The sequence below is a fragment of the Ciconia boyciana genome, chromosome 1, assembly GCF_034638445.1.
Source record: "Ciconia boyciana chromosome 1, ASM3463844v1, whole genome shotgun sequence".
NCBI classification, from domain to species: Eukaryota; Metazoa; Chordata; class Aves; order Ciconiiformes; family Ciconiidae; genus Ciconia; species Ciconia boyciana.
The window spans coordinates 116,099,294-116,114,767 of NC_132934.1; the positions used below are offsets into that span (position 1 = coordinate 116,099,294).

At 39.4% G+C, this 15,474-nt stretch overlaps 1 protein-coding gene across 2 annotated transcripts in view; it reads right to left on the reverse strand.

The window, feature by feature from the left end:
* The window catches only part of GRIK1 (glutamate ionotropic receptor kainate type subunit 1), a 177,207-nt gene that overhangs the window by 28,107 nt on the left and 133,626 nt on the right, over positions 1-15,474 (reverse strand). Inside the window, exons 8-12 of one of the 2 annotated variants that reach the window (XM_072851856.1) lie at positions 9,085-9,192; positions 7,826-7,870; positions 4,706-4,819; positions 3,295-3,498; positions 2,444-2,667 (exon numbers count right to left, since the gene is read on the reverse strand). In XM_072851856.1, the coding sequence (XP_072707957.1) occupies positions 2,444-2,667; positions 3,295-3,498; positions 4,706-4,819; positions 7,826-7,870; positions 9,085-9,192 (695 nt within the window). The remainder of the gene's footprint in view (positions 1-2,443; positions 2,668-3,294; positions 3,499-4,705; positions 4,820-7,825; positions 7,871-9,084; positions 9,193-15,474) is intronic. The other variant, XM_072851867.1, reaches the window with a different exon arrangement.

Genomic DNA, 15,474 nt, shown 5'->3' on the forward strand with positions numbered 1-15,474 from the left:
CACAGACAAACAAACTTCAATTGGCGATCACAATCCACCATGAGACACGAATCTGTAGGGAAATCAGGCTTCATTAGTTATGCTGCTCCTGGAACTACTGCTTTTTAGAAAGATTTCAGGAACAAAACATAACACAGTTACACAGGGTGAACCTATGGATTTACCCAAAGACTACACCATGATTTGGAGCAATACTTAACAGCCAAGAAAGAAAAGCAAACAGGTTTCACAGCCGATGATTTGTGAGCACTGCGCGTTTCCCTTTGGCTTGCTCCCGGCCGCGCATCTGCGTGTAGGCAGCTCTGCGAGCAGACAGAGGACCCTGATGCTTATTTATTCTTGCAGACTCGATGCTGTTGTTTTAAAAAATAGAAGCACTGAGGATAACTTGGGCTTTGTTTTCCCTTCCGCCTGTTCTGAGGTGGAGAGGACTGTGGGATGTTTTTAGTCTTGGCACACAACTGCAGAAAAGTCAATCTGTCATAGTCGAGCAGGTTTAATATTAGTCATGAATGAGATCATGATTTGCGTACAGTAAGAGTTATTATTTATGGTACAGTGAGCCACTGCAAGAGCTTGTGGGAAGTCATGACTAATTGTATACAGTCCCATAGCTGCCAGGGGTGGATAAACTCTTTCTTTTACCTAGGGCCAACACGAATAAGTTAACCCATGACCTCTCCTCCTCTAATTCCCTCCTCCTTCTTCACATTCTCAGCAATTTAAAGGAAAAAGCAAACCCCACAAATTTCTCTGCTTTGGTACCAGTACAGAAACATAAACAAGCAAAGCATTCACATAGGGTGTCCACCTGGAACAAGGGTTGTTCAGTGGACCATGGAGAAATGTATGTCCGAGGCCAGTCACTCTCAGCAGAACTGCTCGTGTGAATAAAGGTTTTGCAGGGCTCTCTCTTTTGATTAAAAGAGAACAGTGAATTGGAGGAAAAGCAGCAAGAGCTTAATTTGACCTGGCTTACACAGAAGCGGAAGTCAGGCACAATGTGATATTATTATCAAAATTAAAGATTCAGATTACAATTATTTTATGACCTTTGAATGAGGTATACTTATGTATACATTGGAATATATACATTATTGCTGACTTCTTGAAGTTGAATGCCATCATTTGCACTAAAAACTGCAGCATTTCTGTTACTTTTGCTGTGATGTGACTGTGTGGACTTCCAATGACACATCACTTCAGTTCTTATATTTCATAGTACAAATGTTTCCTCAGGCTATTTTCCATATACTTTATAAATGTGGAATATATTGTTGTATATGCAAAACAATACATAACAGAAGTGGGGAAAGGCTTCATTAGGGATCCTCAGTAAAAAGAACCAAAATATGAATCTCTGTGAAGCACTAATAAAAATATTTATGTTTTAAATTATAAAAAAGAAAAAATGAAGGATAGGATGAGATCAAATAAACAGAGTTGGAAATGAAATTCCAAGGCCACTATCTGAAGAAAAGGACAATAACTATGCCAGTTCAGAGTCCAGGTTTATTCAGGAGTATAGAAAAAAGTTTGCCTCAAATGACCAATTTCCTCTGACAAGATTCCTAAGTTCATTTTCTTTCATGCTTGGTTTGCTCTTGTTCAAAGCCCTAGAGCAACTGACTCTCAGACTGGTCCATGGTCTCTGAGGCCACGATAAGTAGCTTGTATCCGGTTTGTGAAACCATGTCAGCTGTCTAGAGTTTTTAAGGTAAAGTTCAGTGATAAGGGTATAGAGTGCTCTGCTGGCCCTCTGGAGATGTGACTGTGGTCCACTGGTCCAGAAACTTTGTGGCACACCTGCCTTTAAGAACATTATGAGCTTTGGCCTCATTTAGAAAAGCGGTGTGTACGTGCTTATTTCCTGCTGGTTTTGAACAGGGACATCACTAGGAGCCTGCCACTCACAGGCAGGGTGCACCTCAGGACAGCGTGGGGAGAGAGCCTTAGCTATACATCACCTTGCAGATTGTCCCCTCAGGTTCCCAGTCACGTTATCTTGTATTTTCAAGGGGAAATTAGCTGAGCTAATTAACATCCTTCAGCAAAAATATCTTCACATCCTCTTTCTTACCTTTTAACTGTATGCACTGTTAGTGGAAAAGAGAAGTGCTTACATGCAAGTTATATAAACTGCTTTTCAACATGTAGTCTGCTGAGGTGTTGTGTACTGACAAAGAAAGGCTGACACATTTCATCGGATATTTCTCTCTTTTCAGCCCTTAAGGAAACTAAAATCTCATCACATTGCAATATATAAAAGTGATAGCAGTGTTGATGTGAAAATACCAAGAGACTTTCTAGAACATTATGTTTTAGGACTGGATAAAACCCTTCGGATAGTATTATACTATATCCACTTTGCAAAGCCCATGCAACACCTATGGGAGGAGAGGTAGTTAATGTGGATGCATCTAAAACTACGTCTTCGACTTACCTTGCAATGACAAAGAGGACACAACTGACTCCAAGGCAGGCTAGGAGAACATACATCCAAATATCAGGAGAAAGAGGGTTTAAAAAGGAGAAAACACCAGGGTTTGTCCCATTGGGCTTCCGGTACAAGATACTGATTCCCAGAGTCATGAAGGGCTTGGAAAAATCAATTACTTTCTCTCTTACATAGGTAATAGTGAGAGGAGCAACGGCCAGATCAGCTTTCTGAAAACACAAATGGGAAAATACTCATTCTTTTTCACGTTCAGCAAACGCATTACTATTCCTTCCATTTTTTTCCCCCAGGTGTTAAAAACTAAACCAAATTTGACTATAAATCTGAAGTGTGCAACAAAATTTAACATTGCTAGGGTATTGTTTGGTACATGGTAATCTGTTTCCTCTTTTTGCAGGCAGAGGTATGTTTGTGTCTTGCATATGAGTAGGAGAGGTATGACCAGGGACGTGGGGCTCGGTCCTGTGCAACGGGGCAGAATGAGAGTGAGGAGTGCCGGAGCGTCTGGGCAGGGACTACGTCCACAGACCAGAGGCTGCCACAAGGCAGAGGTGAGCTGGAAGCTCAGCCTTTGCCTTTGGAGTTTGTAGCCAAGGGGCGGGCAGGACCCGTGTTAGCCCAGTGCCTGCTGCCCCACCGCAGATGGAGGTTCCCCCCAACACCCGCAAACTGTTGGTTCAGACGTACTGACATGACTTCATACTCTGACAAATGGCAACAAAGACAGACCAGTGGCTCTAAAAAAATGAAAACTAAAGCAAACATTTCATTTGAGCTGGCTTTGTATAAAATACCACAGGTGAAAGGAGAATAAAGAGAGAAGGATTCAATCTTACATGATCTATGAGTTCTTTGACCATCCCATTCCACTCTCCTTTGTCATTCTGGGCTCCATATTTACCATCAGAAACTAGTTTGACCTCATAGATGAAGCCTAAAATATTTGACAGCTCCTTTAGTAAGTCCAGGCAATAACCCTCGAATCTGTCATTTCCATACAAGGGCTTGTCAGACTTCTTGTACATAACATAGGGATCTTCCTATAGAAAAAGACAGTAGACATAGCAATAGAAATGAGGTTTGTTTCAGATTATATAGTTTTCCTAAATTATGTTAATATTTTATAAATGGATTGCAATTAGATGGAAACCAGTAATTTACCGTGTCCATTAAAATCTGTTTTAGGTGTGTTAACAAATTGACTGAATCAATTAGTGATAAGCATAAGGGCCCTAATTTTCAGTGGAACAGACCATTCATAGCTCCCAGGAGCTTTAATTAAAGTAGTGCTTAGCAGCTCCAAAATCAGACCCTAGATCTGTACTCTACATTGTCCCACCCTAGGGGACAGGAAGGGATATTGAAGGAGAGAGAAGCCTAAATAACAGAAAAAGAATCATAAGGGGAACCTAAAATTTTATATTCTCTGAGAAATAAATCTTTCTTGAAAAAAATCTTCAAATGTACAAAAGAGCTGTGAGTTGAGCAGGTCTTCGCATGAGAGAATGGAGAACAGCATAGGTAGGTGGCAAAGTACCTTGTTGCTTTTCTTTTTAAAGGATTTTGGGCAAGAAGATCAGGGCAAGCAGGTTTCTGCAGTTTAATGTGGGCAAAAGACCTCTGGCAATAGAAAAGGAGTGTAGAGGGAGCCTTTGAGCTCTTCCCTCCTCCTGAGGAATTAGGCAAAATAATTGAAAAAAGTGGCATTACTGGCCAGGGAGAAAGCACGAGGCAGAACAACTCGTGAATATCCAGTTGCATATTTTCCATTTATCATAGTAAGGACATACCTCAATCTGTCTATCCACTGTTCGCTACTTTCTTTCAGTCTTCTTCATCTCATTTTCAGTAAAAAGGAAGGCTATATAAGCACTGACTACAAAGCTGAGTATTTGTGTGTGTTAATTCTTCTGGGAAGAAAGGCATGCAGGGTTCGTCTCTGAAATATTGAAGTAAGCTAAACAATTTTGGAGGCGGAGGTTCCCGAGAGTCTTTCATTGGCAGTGGGGTATTTTTGAATCAATCTTGTGGATAGATGAATGTGTATGTCGATTCTGAGTCTAAATAAAAAAGTTTGCTTGAAAACAGGCTAGTTTAATAAAACATTGTTTAGTGTGGTGGAAAACAGCTGTGGAGTGCAGGGCGGAGGCAGCAAAGGTGGCCGCGGCGGGCCCCACAGCCCACTGTCAGCAATGCCTGCATCCTACAGCGCGGCTGGTGGTGTCACCTCCGCCCAGCGAGACTCACCAAAATGGTGGTGACAATAAGCGTCCGGTTAGCCAAGGAATCTGTGATGTTGGTTGATCGGTCCTTGTTGCTGTCCGTCATGTTAAGGCCACTGTATGAGTTCCAAACCCCAATCTGCACAGAAGAGAGCGGGTGAGTGGCTGCCCGGCTGCAGCGAGCCAAAACATTTCCCTAAATGCTCACCGCCTAGGAAGAGTGCACTGGCTCTAGTCACCACAGAAAGAGACACCAGCAGTACCAAATGCTAGAGAAGGGAAATGGCTGTAGGTCTGAGTAAGGCAGCAACATCAAATGGCTGATTTAAAAAACACAGGGAACATGTTGCCCTTTCAAAAGCAGGTGGAAATGAATAAGCTGTAAGAGTATAAGGCATGTCAATGCAGTGGTGTATTAGCCAATTTGCTACAAAAGTGGAACATGTCGACTTTGTTTCCTGCTAAAAAATATCAGATGTCTATTTTTATGATTTTTTTAAAATTTTTGTAAGTGGTAGAGTTGAAACATATGGCAAGACCTCTCTCTTCCAATACAACAGATTAAAAGCTTGAATAAATATGTTGAAGCAGATTGATGGATGCACTGGCCTTTTGCTTCCGCTGTGCCTTCAGCAGGTTTAGCAAAGATTATTCTGTCATTTCTCGACTACTATATATGACAGAGCTAGCAAGGTGATACCATTTCACCCACTGATCCATATTTGCTCAGTAAATATAAGTGGCCAAAGGCAAATTCCTTTCTAGCCCCAGAGGTAGTGAAGAATTGCAGTATTTAATGCCCAGTCCAAAGCCTCAAGGGAACGATCTCCATGATTTCAGTGGATTTGGATCTACACCTTGTGAGGGCAGAAGTTATAACCATGTTGATTTACTCAGATAAATATTTACTTAACATAAATGCAGTCTGAAAGCATCTTCAGGTTTTTTTGCCTTTAGATTTGCATACACAGCATGGCTGAGGGCTGATGTGAGAAAACTCCAGGCAAGGGGCTGGCTCAGGCAGTTTGGTTTGTATTGAAAATTTGTGGAGAGCACCAGACGGATGGCTTGGGGGTCTGACATTGGCCATCCACAGAGCCCTTCACAACGCCACGCTGCTCTGCCAGCGTGTTTCAGCTCTACCCGGGAGCGATCTGCTTTCAGATCCTCTCTGCTGGGATTGCCAGTGAAGCTGCCAAGTGAGTCTAAGACAAAACCCGCTGACTTCTGTGTACTGAAGGTCTCTATCTGCCGACAGATGCTCAGTCATTTCAGACCCAGGCTGGACTCTTTTTCTTTGGTTGTTAACTGAGGCAGAGATGGTGTTGCCTTTGTACCAAACCCAGCAGATTAGTTTGTGCCTGCTGAGTGTGGATTTAGGGTAATAACTGTATAATTTCAAACAAACTTTGTGTTTGTGTCCCTGGGTGCCATTGCTTTCACCTTTCACAAACTCTTTTTCCAAAGTATGCTTAATGGAGATAGTCAAGCCTTTTTTAAAATTATTTTTTCAAGCATTTATCAGTCGTTCCCTTTGTTTCCAAAACTAGATCAGGTTGGGAAACTGATCTGGAAAGTACACACAAAATAAAATGTTGGAATTATGATAGCCTGTGCCAGGAATATAGTAAATAACCAGTGTCCTTGAATTTGCACCAAGGTGTCTGATTTAATAAAAAAGCCGTTCTGCTCGTTGTTACTGACTTGATAGGCTTTCATCAGCTGGCAGCAGGGAAGAGAACAACCATGAAGAACATGGAGCAACACAGTCACAGTGCATACAAAATACACCAGGAGACCACTCTACGTCTGGATAAAAGAATGACACTGCAGGTCAACCTTGATTAGAGCGATGGAGGAGGTCGGAGGGGCACTGGAAGAATGAGGCCAAGGTAGTACATCACTATGGTGAATCCGGGGGATTTATTGCAGTTTAGTGACAAGTTTGAGAGGTGTCATATGCCCTTCTCAGCAAGCCTGTGCTCTGAACCAATTGCAATTTGGTTTAAATCAATTCAGCATAACACGAAATGCCTAGAGTCAAAAGCGAGATTGGTTCAATAGTGTTCTGCATGTCAGGTAGGATGATCTATTCACCAGTAATGAGGGAAATGGGGGCCTTTGTGCCTTAGCCTGATTCACTGAAGATTAAAACAAGGTTATTAAGTATGTGCTTTATAAGAACATGAAAAGAGTGCTATAGGATGTTTTGCACTGGGATACTCTGTAGCATTAAAATCCCTCTCAAAACTACACAAAAACAAAACCTTTTTTAACTGTGTATGTAGGAGGGGTGGGAAATAATAAGATCTGTGTGCAATACATACAAAATATAATTCTAAGTGTTATAAGAAATTTTTATCTTGTGACTCCAGAACACTTTAAGCGTGGTAAATGCAGTTGTTATCTTCTCCTTACAGAATGGCAACCGTAGGTTGTACCTCCAGTGGGGAGCAGTGCATGGAGCTTGTCTCTGACTGCCACTTTGGTGCCTTATCCACCAGGCAGAGGCACCTCACATTAAAAGAGGGCTGAGGTTCCTGGGGTAATTTAGATCTTTTATAAACAAGCTTGGTTCCAATTTCTGTGTGTTGGTGAATGACAGCATCCACTTAATCATCTATATTATTTTCTGTAAGGAGCTAATAACACACTCGTCAAAATTTTGAGTCAACAATACTTGAACATTGTGTGCACAGTATGCATTTTGTGGGAGGCAAAAAAACCCCAACCCTGCACGTTAAAACAGTCCTTGCTGCTGATGCTAATACACATTCGAAAAGGTGCAAATTTGGCACTCATGGTGAATCTTAGGTGAATCAGGAATGGTAACAGCTGAGAAAAGGACTGCTTTTGCTGCAGCCAGGAGCCTCTACTCTAAGAGGAGAAAAGCACAGCTCCCAAGAAATAAAACAATAATTAAAAAAAAAGATTTTGGTGAAAAAGCTGAATCCTGCCAAGATATTTTTACTATTTGAAATTACAGGGACTCGACTCGGGATGAAACTTATTCTACCAGAAAAATTCATACTCTCGGATAGGCTGTTGTCTCTAAACTGCAATATGAGAGTCACTATCAAAACCCAAAGGATGAGTCTGAAGACCCAGCCCAAAGGTTTTTTGCATCACCTGTCTGTGTACAAACCTTCTTCCACACTTTATATAAATGATTAGAAACCTCGCCAGCAGCCTTGGTACAGAGAAAAATAAAGAGTGCTTCATTAAAAATGAAAGGAGAACCCGTCTGGAGAGCTGTGTTGGAGCAATTACATTTAAAGTCTCAATTAACCCATCAGCAATTATCATTCAGTGTCAAGCCAGTGTACGCAGAGCAAGGGACAACGCTGTCTCCAGCTGCCATGAGCTGGTGGTGTTACCTGTGTTAGGGATTTTTTGACACCCACAGCAGCCACCTCCTAGGCAGCGGTGGAGGGAGCCCTGTGGTGCCCATCAGGAACCCATGTTTGCTGGCTGAGGGTTGGGGCAAGGCCATCCCCCCTCCCTCTGGGGCCCCCCCAAGTCCCCCTCGGTCTCCAGCATGGGCCCCAGCTAGCGGTGGCAGAGTTTGGATGCCAGCAGCAGCGCCGTCCAGCTAGTGTGAAACATGGCCAAAAGCGCCCATGGCTTTGGGCTCCTTCCTATGGTCTCTGCAAGTCAAGGAGGTCTCCCTGCCTTACACCTCTGCATCTTCAGGAGAATTTGTAAGTGGTAAAGTAAAGTAAGGAAAACAAGATCTTTTGACACGGATTTTTTTTTTTCCAGAGGCATGCTTCCCTCAGTGTCCTGAAGGAATGTGAATCTTATTTGTCTTTTGTTTGAATGCAGAACCAGTTTCTGAAATTGTATCATGCAGAACTTTCTGTTTCCAAACAAAAGATGCTACAAGTCACTTAGTCCCCTGTAGTCTCACCATTTTGGCACAATTTATGATAAGCAGTTAGGGATGTTAGGGAAAAAGAACCGATCTAATCTCAAAAACATGAAGAATTTTTAACATCTCAACTCTTGTTGAGGTTATTACTCAAGCACCTTCTTTCCTTTCTCCCTCATGTCACATTTATTAAAAGCAGTACATGTAAGATAAGTCTAGGTTTTACCTATATATATGAATTTACCACACCAAGTTACAGTGGCAAGAACTGAAGATAATGTGCACTTAAATTAATTATTTCCATTCAGACAATTATTGCCAGTCCCAAATTCCTATCCCATACCTTGAAAGGCAAAGTACGTGTTGTAAAGTAATAAAACAATCTTAGTAGCTCTGTTTTAGCTTTGACTTAAATAATCTTGAAAATAGTGGTTTATACCCCAAGCACAGGAGGTTCAAGCTGAGGAGAATGGACTTTCCTACACCCCTGTCAAATTAGGTGTTTGTCATTGTTTTACAAAAGATCTGGTTACCTTTTCTGTTCCTTCCTCCTTGAGGCTAATAATGTCCAAATCAAAATCCTTCCGTAAGCCGTCCGTTTTGTTGAATGTTATGCGTCCTGTCAAGCCATCCCACCGTGCCTGTGTGAACACAAAAACAGTCTTTTCTGTAACGATTAGTAGGAACTACTCTGAAGCCACAACAAATATTGCATTTTAAATTAACCGTAGCATTGAATCACTTCGAAATATTTTTTTAAACATATGGGCTTTGTTACTTCGATTAAAAAAAACTTTCTTCAACTTTTTTGTTATTTAGTTTCTCTTCAATATGTTTTGTATTTTACAATCAGGCACAAGTTTGTGACAGTTTATATATATTGATTTACATATGTCTAGTACTGTATATAAAAAGATATACTGAAGAGAGAGAAAGAGAATAAAATATGTATTACACGTGCCCAAAGATAGGGCAGTTTTGCACTGCATAAGAATTCACTAAGAAATTAAAAAAAGGAGTCTGCTTTGTCCAAGATTTGGGTCTGAACCTTGGAGCATGACAGCCTAAATCCACCAGCCTCGCTGGAGTGATCCTCTTTACTCCAGGCCAAGAACTTTAAGTTCTCCATGACAAATGGGTAATAAATGGCAATCGGTGCTGAACGGGAGTCCCCAGAAGGTCCTTAATGAACGAAGGTAGCTAACCATCCCAAATCACCAAAGCTTTCTCAACCCTTCAGTTGTGCGTTTCCTAGTCTCATGTGATAGATACTGCCTCTACTCAGGGCCCAGAAATCCAGATTTTTCCAGGAAGAGATAAACGAAAGAAGGGCTTTAGTCATTGTTGCTTGATTTCTTGGCCAGGTTGTGGTTATATGTCCCCCACCAGCGTTGGACTCCTAATGTCCTGCACTTCGCTGAATGGTTTCACTAATCCGTACACAGTTTGCATCCCCAAGGAAGAAGACACAAGTTCCCAAGTAAGCATACAAGGCATATCATTCCTAATAGGAGCACTGCCACTGCCTGCGCTCACAGGTGTTGATGGCACGATGGTGATGGCTCTAAAAGCAGGCTTTCAGGAAAAATTCACCCAGTCACAGAGACCTAATAAAAACTTGTGTTTTTTATTAAAAACATCACACTTTTTAAAAAGTGTGAGGTACATGCAAGTCTTACATATGTGTTTGAAGTACAGCATACAAGTTGCATACGATTGCTTTTGGTCCAGGCAGCATTTTACTGTTCTATCCTAATTAAGTGAAATCACATTTTCCTTGTTTTAAACATTAGTATCAGGAGTAAGTTAAAGTGGTGGACTTTGTACATCAGTCTGTATAGCCATGACGATTCCCTGCGCTGGGGAACACTTCTTCAGTGCAGCGGGAGCAATGTCCAGAACTAACTTCCTACACAATTTAAGTTTTCTGTATCTTGTAAGCTTCCCAGCAAGCTCACTTCCTTTTAAATGAGATTTATCTGTCTCTCATATAGCTCCCATTTTGTCCCCAAAGCTGCAGCTTATCTATAAAAGAAAGTATTTGATGGATTTCAAACTGCAGATGATTTTTATAATCTCTTTTTGGGAGCTCCCACATTAGATTAAACTCTTCAAAGATACAAGAAAGGGTGATGATAAATGATGGCATAATTTCTTCATGTGTGTCAGCCATATAATTCTTAAATTACAAGCTTTTCTACTGCGCATTGTTATTTGCTTCATTTAATTTGTTGTAGATAGATGACATAAGGAAAGCTGCATTAAAAATCAGCAGACTTACAGAATGGTGACTCCCCTTTCTGTTAAATCTAAATTCTAGCTCTGAATCTGCAGGATTTAGTCTCAGATGCTGGGGTGTTATCACCATGTGTCTCAGACAAATCTGGTGCATCTAGAATTTTGTGGAAATACAGCAGGATTTTGAAGCATGCTTAAGTAAAATAAGAATGGAAAAGCACAAATGCAACAAACTTGCTATGAGACTGTCCATCTCAATGGTGCGGGAATATACAAAAATCTCAGTTGTAAACAGTGAAACACTTGTGGTTTTCTAAGCTGATACAATTAAGATAGCAGGAGGGGACACACACAAATGCATTTCATTATATAATATCTCTTTTCCAGTCTGTCTTTTTATTATTCTGACATGACCCCCATCTCTTATTCATAAAGATGGAACATTTTTTAAAATATGATCTTTAGAGATCAATTCCTCCTTGGAGGGCAATTTGCTTCTGTGAAATGCTCACATTTATTGATTACATATCAGATGCTCAGCTTCCCTGCTAACGTGATATGATCTTGAATAAAGGAACCAATATGTTATTTTTGGAAATGGTATCAGGAGCCTACATCTCCATTCTTGTAAAAAAGATTTATATGGTGAAATGCTAGCTCACTTATGAAAATAAGCATTGGTGCTTCTACCCCCACACTAAAAAAAAAGGAAGGAAAAGATGTTACAAGCTGCACAGTCATATGCTTAAATTTCAAGGAAGCAGAGAACTTCATATAGCCTTTGTCTAACTTAAGTCCCACTTAGACAATCAAATAATGACCCAAATGTGACTTAAATTATAAACAGGAGTCAGGGAGTGTTTCTCAGAAGAGTTAAACTTACATGTTGGGGCTTTTCAGACCCTAATTGTGAGGCACACACTTCAAATACCATTTGAATTCTAAATTTAATTTCTGATTTTTTAAATTTATTTTATTTATTCTAAATAAAAGTAAAACATTCAGGTTTGAGTCCAGTGAGCATAATTTTATTTCTGACTTCGAGTCAGTTGTGGAGCCTGTATGTGCAGCACGTCCTAGACAGACAGGTGATGTTTCTTTCCTGATCAGAAACAAAAGTTTTCCTTAAGAAACAAAGGGAGGGGTGAGCTAGGAACCTACAGTCCATCCCAGGCCTTCCAAAGTCTATGGTAAAATTTCCAAGCTTTTAATACGATTTGAGTCCTAAAGCACAACTGCCTGCTGCATGCAAAGAAAGTGAAATGTACCATTGCTCCGAAATCATAGCTGTATACCAGCACTTCTAGCTGCCTGCCAGGTAAACCAAGGATGAGAGTGCCTATTAGGAGCTGTGTTCAGGCAAACAGAATAGGCAGCAGTCGCACAGTTCTCAGATGCAATTAATGAACAGAAATGAAGCAGAACTTTCTGAATAGTCAGAAACCGCATGACTGTTTAACACAGCAATGAGATTTCATGCTTTTATACCCAAGATTTATAGCAATTTTAATGTTTCTAGTGACACTCCGTGTTAAATGTTACAGGATATAATAAAAGTTGAATCGGAACCTAATCATGTAATTCATCAAAAGAAATTGCTTTTTTGCACTCTGTCCTTGCTTTAATATTAGAGGAACTAAGGGCACAATTTGAAACTCTTAGGGAGAGAATGTGTTTTCCATTTTGTTTGTTTAATTTTGAGTAGAGCTCGCAGCTTAACTAAAAAATGTGATTTTCAGTGGCTTCTGTTTGTAACGTCCTTTGCTTGTCTTCAATCTCATTTATGCAAGGTTGCAGGCTGCCTCTGACAACAGAACTGTGAGGAAATGCTGTTCTTTTGGGAGTTTGTGAGTTTGTAAGGTAATACAGTGTTGGTCTGAGGTTCAAAATAAGGTCTCACATTCTTCAATACCACGTTTTATCAGATAATTATTATTCCTATCTCCAAGTTGTAAACATTTGATGACTTTCTCCTGTTTACTAAAGAAAATGGGGAATTAACCCAATATGTTGGTTTCAACTGGTAATTGAGAAGCAAACTGTACAGGACCAGCAGCTACTCAGACCCTTTCTTACTAAGCATTGAAGAGGCAGTAGATAGAACAGATTACAGATAAGTCTTCAATCATCTCTGAAGGCTGTCAGGTACCTGCCATGGCAAAAATATCCAAAGCAACCTAATTAAAACTGTGAAACTTTTTATTTTTACTACTTAAAAAAATTAAGATTGTGGGTAAACTACAAACTGAAATCTGGGGTTAAATGTTCAAATTACAACATTGGTTTCCCTATAAATATATTGATGGAAAATTATAACAACTGGAAAATGAGGCTGACTCAGCTTCTAAGAGCAAACACTCCAGAAAGTTGCTATCAATTCACACTACCATCATATGGTCTTTATATCAATTTCCACTTCGTCATCTGGAATCAATTACTATAGCAGCCTTAGTTTCAGCCAAAGCCAATCAACAGTTCAATCACAGAATCAATTAGTTCAGCTGCTACCAGACTTACTAAGGTAAAACAACAGGAACATTTCATATTCTGTTTCTTTTGTTTCTACCAGACCTCACTTACATTTCCAGATTTGTATTAGCAAGATATAACTAGATCAAGAAATCATAATGCACAGTGTATATACTGCATTGACTGAGTAAATATTCAGCTTGATGATATAGCCTCAATGGGATATAGCCAATTTTGTAGATACTGTATTGCACTACTGCACACAAAAGTGTCAATCTTTCTTAGACAAATTGATTGTGTTTTTATTATTTATTTGTTTTTTCTTACTCAATATAAGTTTATCCAAATATTTTAGTTAACTGTTCATCTGCCTACGGCGTATTTTCTCTTTCTGAGTCCAGTGTTGCAGTGACAGATATTGGATAGTTGTGTTTCAGATTGGAAAACTGTAAATTTTTCAAGGTCCTTTTTAAAGTGTTCAAAGTGCCCTGGCAATACAAAAATGCAAAGGCATAATCTTATTTTAACTTTTTAAACTATTATGTTTAATGATGTTTCGTAATGTGCAGACATTTCCACTCTTCTATTAATATTCCACTTATTCCAATAACCTGTGAAATAAAAAATTTTCTGAACCTGTTCTTTAGACCTCCACTTCTAATTAATCAAGCAATGTCTTTAGAGTTTCAAACTCAAGTTTTAACCTTTTATTGTTCCCACTGTTCAAAAAATAAGAACCCTCATTTTGAACGTATGTCCAGAGCTAACGTTAGAAGAAAACATCTGAGACACAAATATGCAAATGCAAATAAAAATGTGACTATATCACTTACGAAATTTGTGTACATATTGAATCCACTTTAAAAGGTATAAGGAGAAACTGTCATACCTCTTAACAAATTTTTAAAATATATAGACAAAAGGAGTTGATAAAACTTCTGATGAAAAGTCAAGATGAAAAGCTATTTTAACACCGTATTGTGGCAGAAAATGAAGTGTTCTGTTGTTCAGCTCCAAAACCCTGCACAATACCAAGTTCAAGCCTGACTTTGTGCAAGATATTCAGACACTTTGCATCTGCCACTGAAGCCTGAATTATTGTTTAATATGACAGTATCGTAAACTGATGATAAACAACATCTTATGTGAAGACTATTCTTGGATATAAGTGCAATGCTAAATGACAGTCTCCTTCATTCAAAAGCTTTACAAATGCATCTGGGCACACAAAAAAACCCCTACTGCAACTGAATTGAGAAATTCTCAAAGTAGACAATGGGCCATATTTAGTTATTTATTTTGTAAAACATTCTGTACTTTTTATTTCTCTCTCTCTTTTTTTTTCTTTCTCTTGCTGTTTATGTGTAACTTGAACATTTTGAAACCTTATCCTAAAGGCATGCAATCAGCAGAGTTTTCCTACAGATTTAATGGGAGCTTGGAACAGAAATTGGCTAGCTGGACTCTTCAGTATGGGAGAAGTACATTCAGAAGCTAGAATGAAGTCTAATCAAAGATAAGAATATTTTCCTGACTACTCAGTTTTGTCAATGGGATCATCTTGACCTTTGGTAGGTTGCTTTCCCAAGTATATTAAAGGTAACCTACAAAGGCAAGTAATTGGACTAATTATTTTTTCTTTTTTTTTTTATGATGGATATATAGGCCATGCATGTTTGTATTTTTAATGCTTGGTGTTATAATCTGTTTATTTATTATCAGACATTACTAGGCAAAACTGAATATCAGTTATTAATTTAATGTACATTTCTAATTAACCACAGTTGTGAAGTAAGAGGTATTAACTTACACCACCATCATGCCGTTGTTTTTCTTTCTTTTTTTAATGATGAATGAAACAACAGAAAAAAATTATTGGCAATCATCTGACCTGGCATTCAGGAAGCATTAGTATTCAACTCCCCAAATTATGTTTGCTCATTTACCATTGCACAGTGGCAGAGACATGCTAATATCATAGTCTTTTTAGATGTATATATCCTCTAAAATGAACGCATTATGTGTTTGGACTGAGATTAGGAAATTCATTCTGCTTCTGTGCTGGTCTACCAAAATGAGCAACTTGAAAGGAAACCAGTCTTGTTCTGAAGAGAGACTTTACATCATAATTTCCTTTAGCCACCATCTCACTAGAACATTTTACTTCAGCCAAACATTAGTAGCCTAGAGTGAATGACAGCAAAGCAACCTCCGCA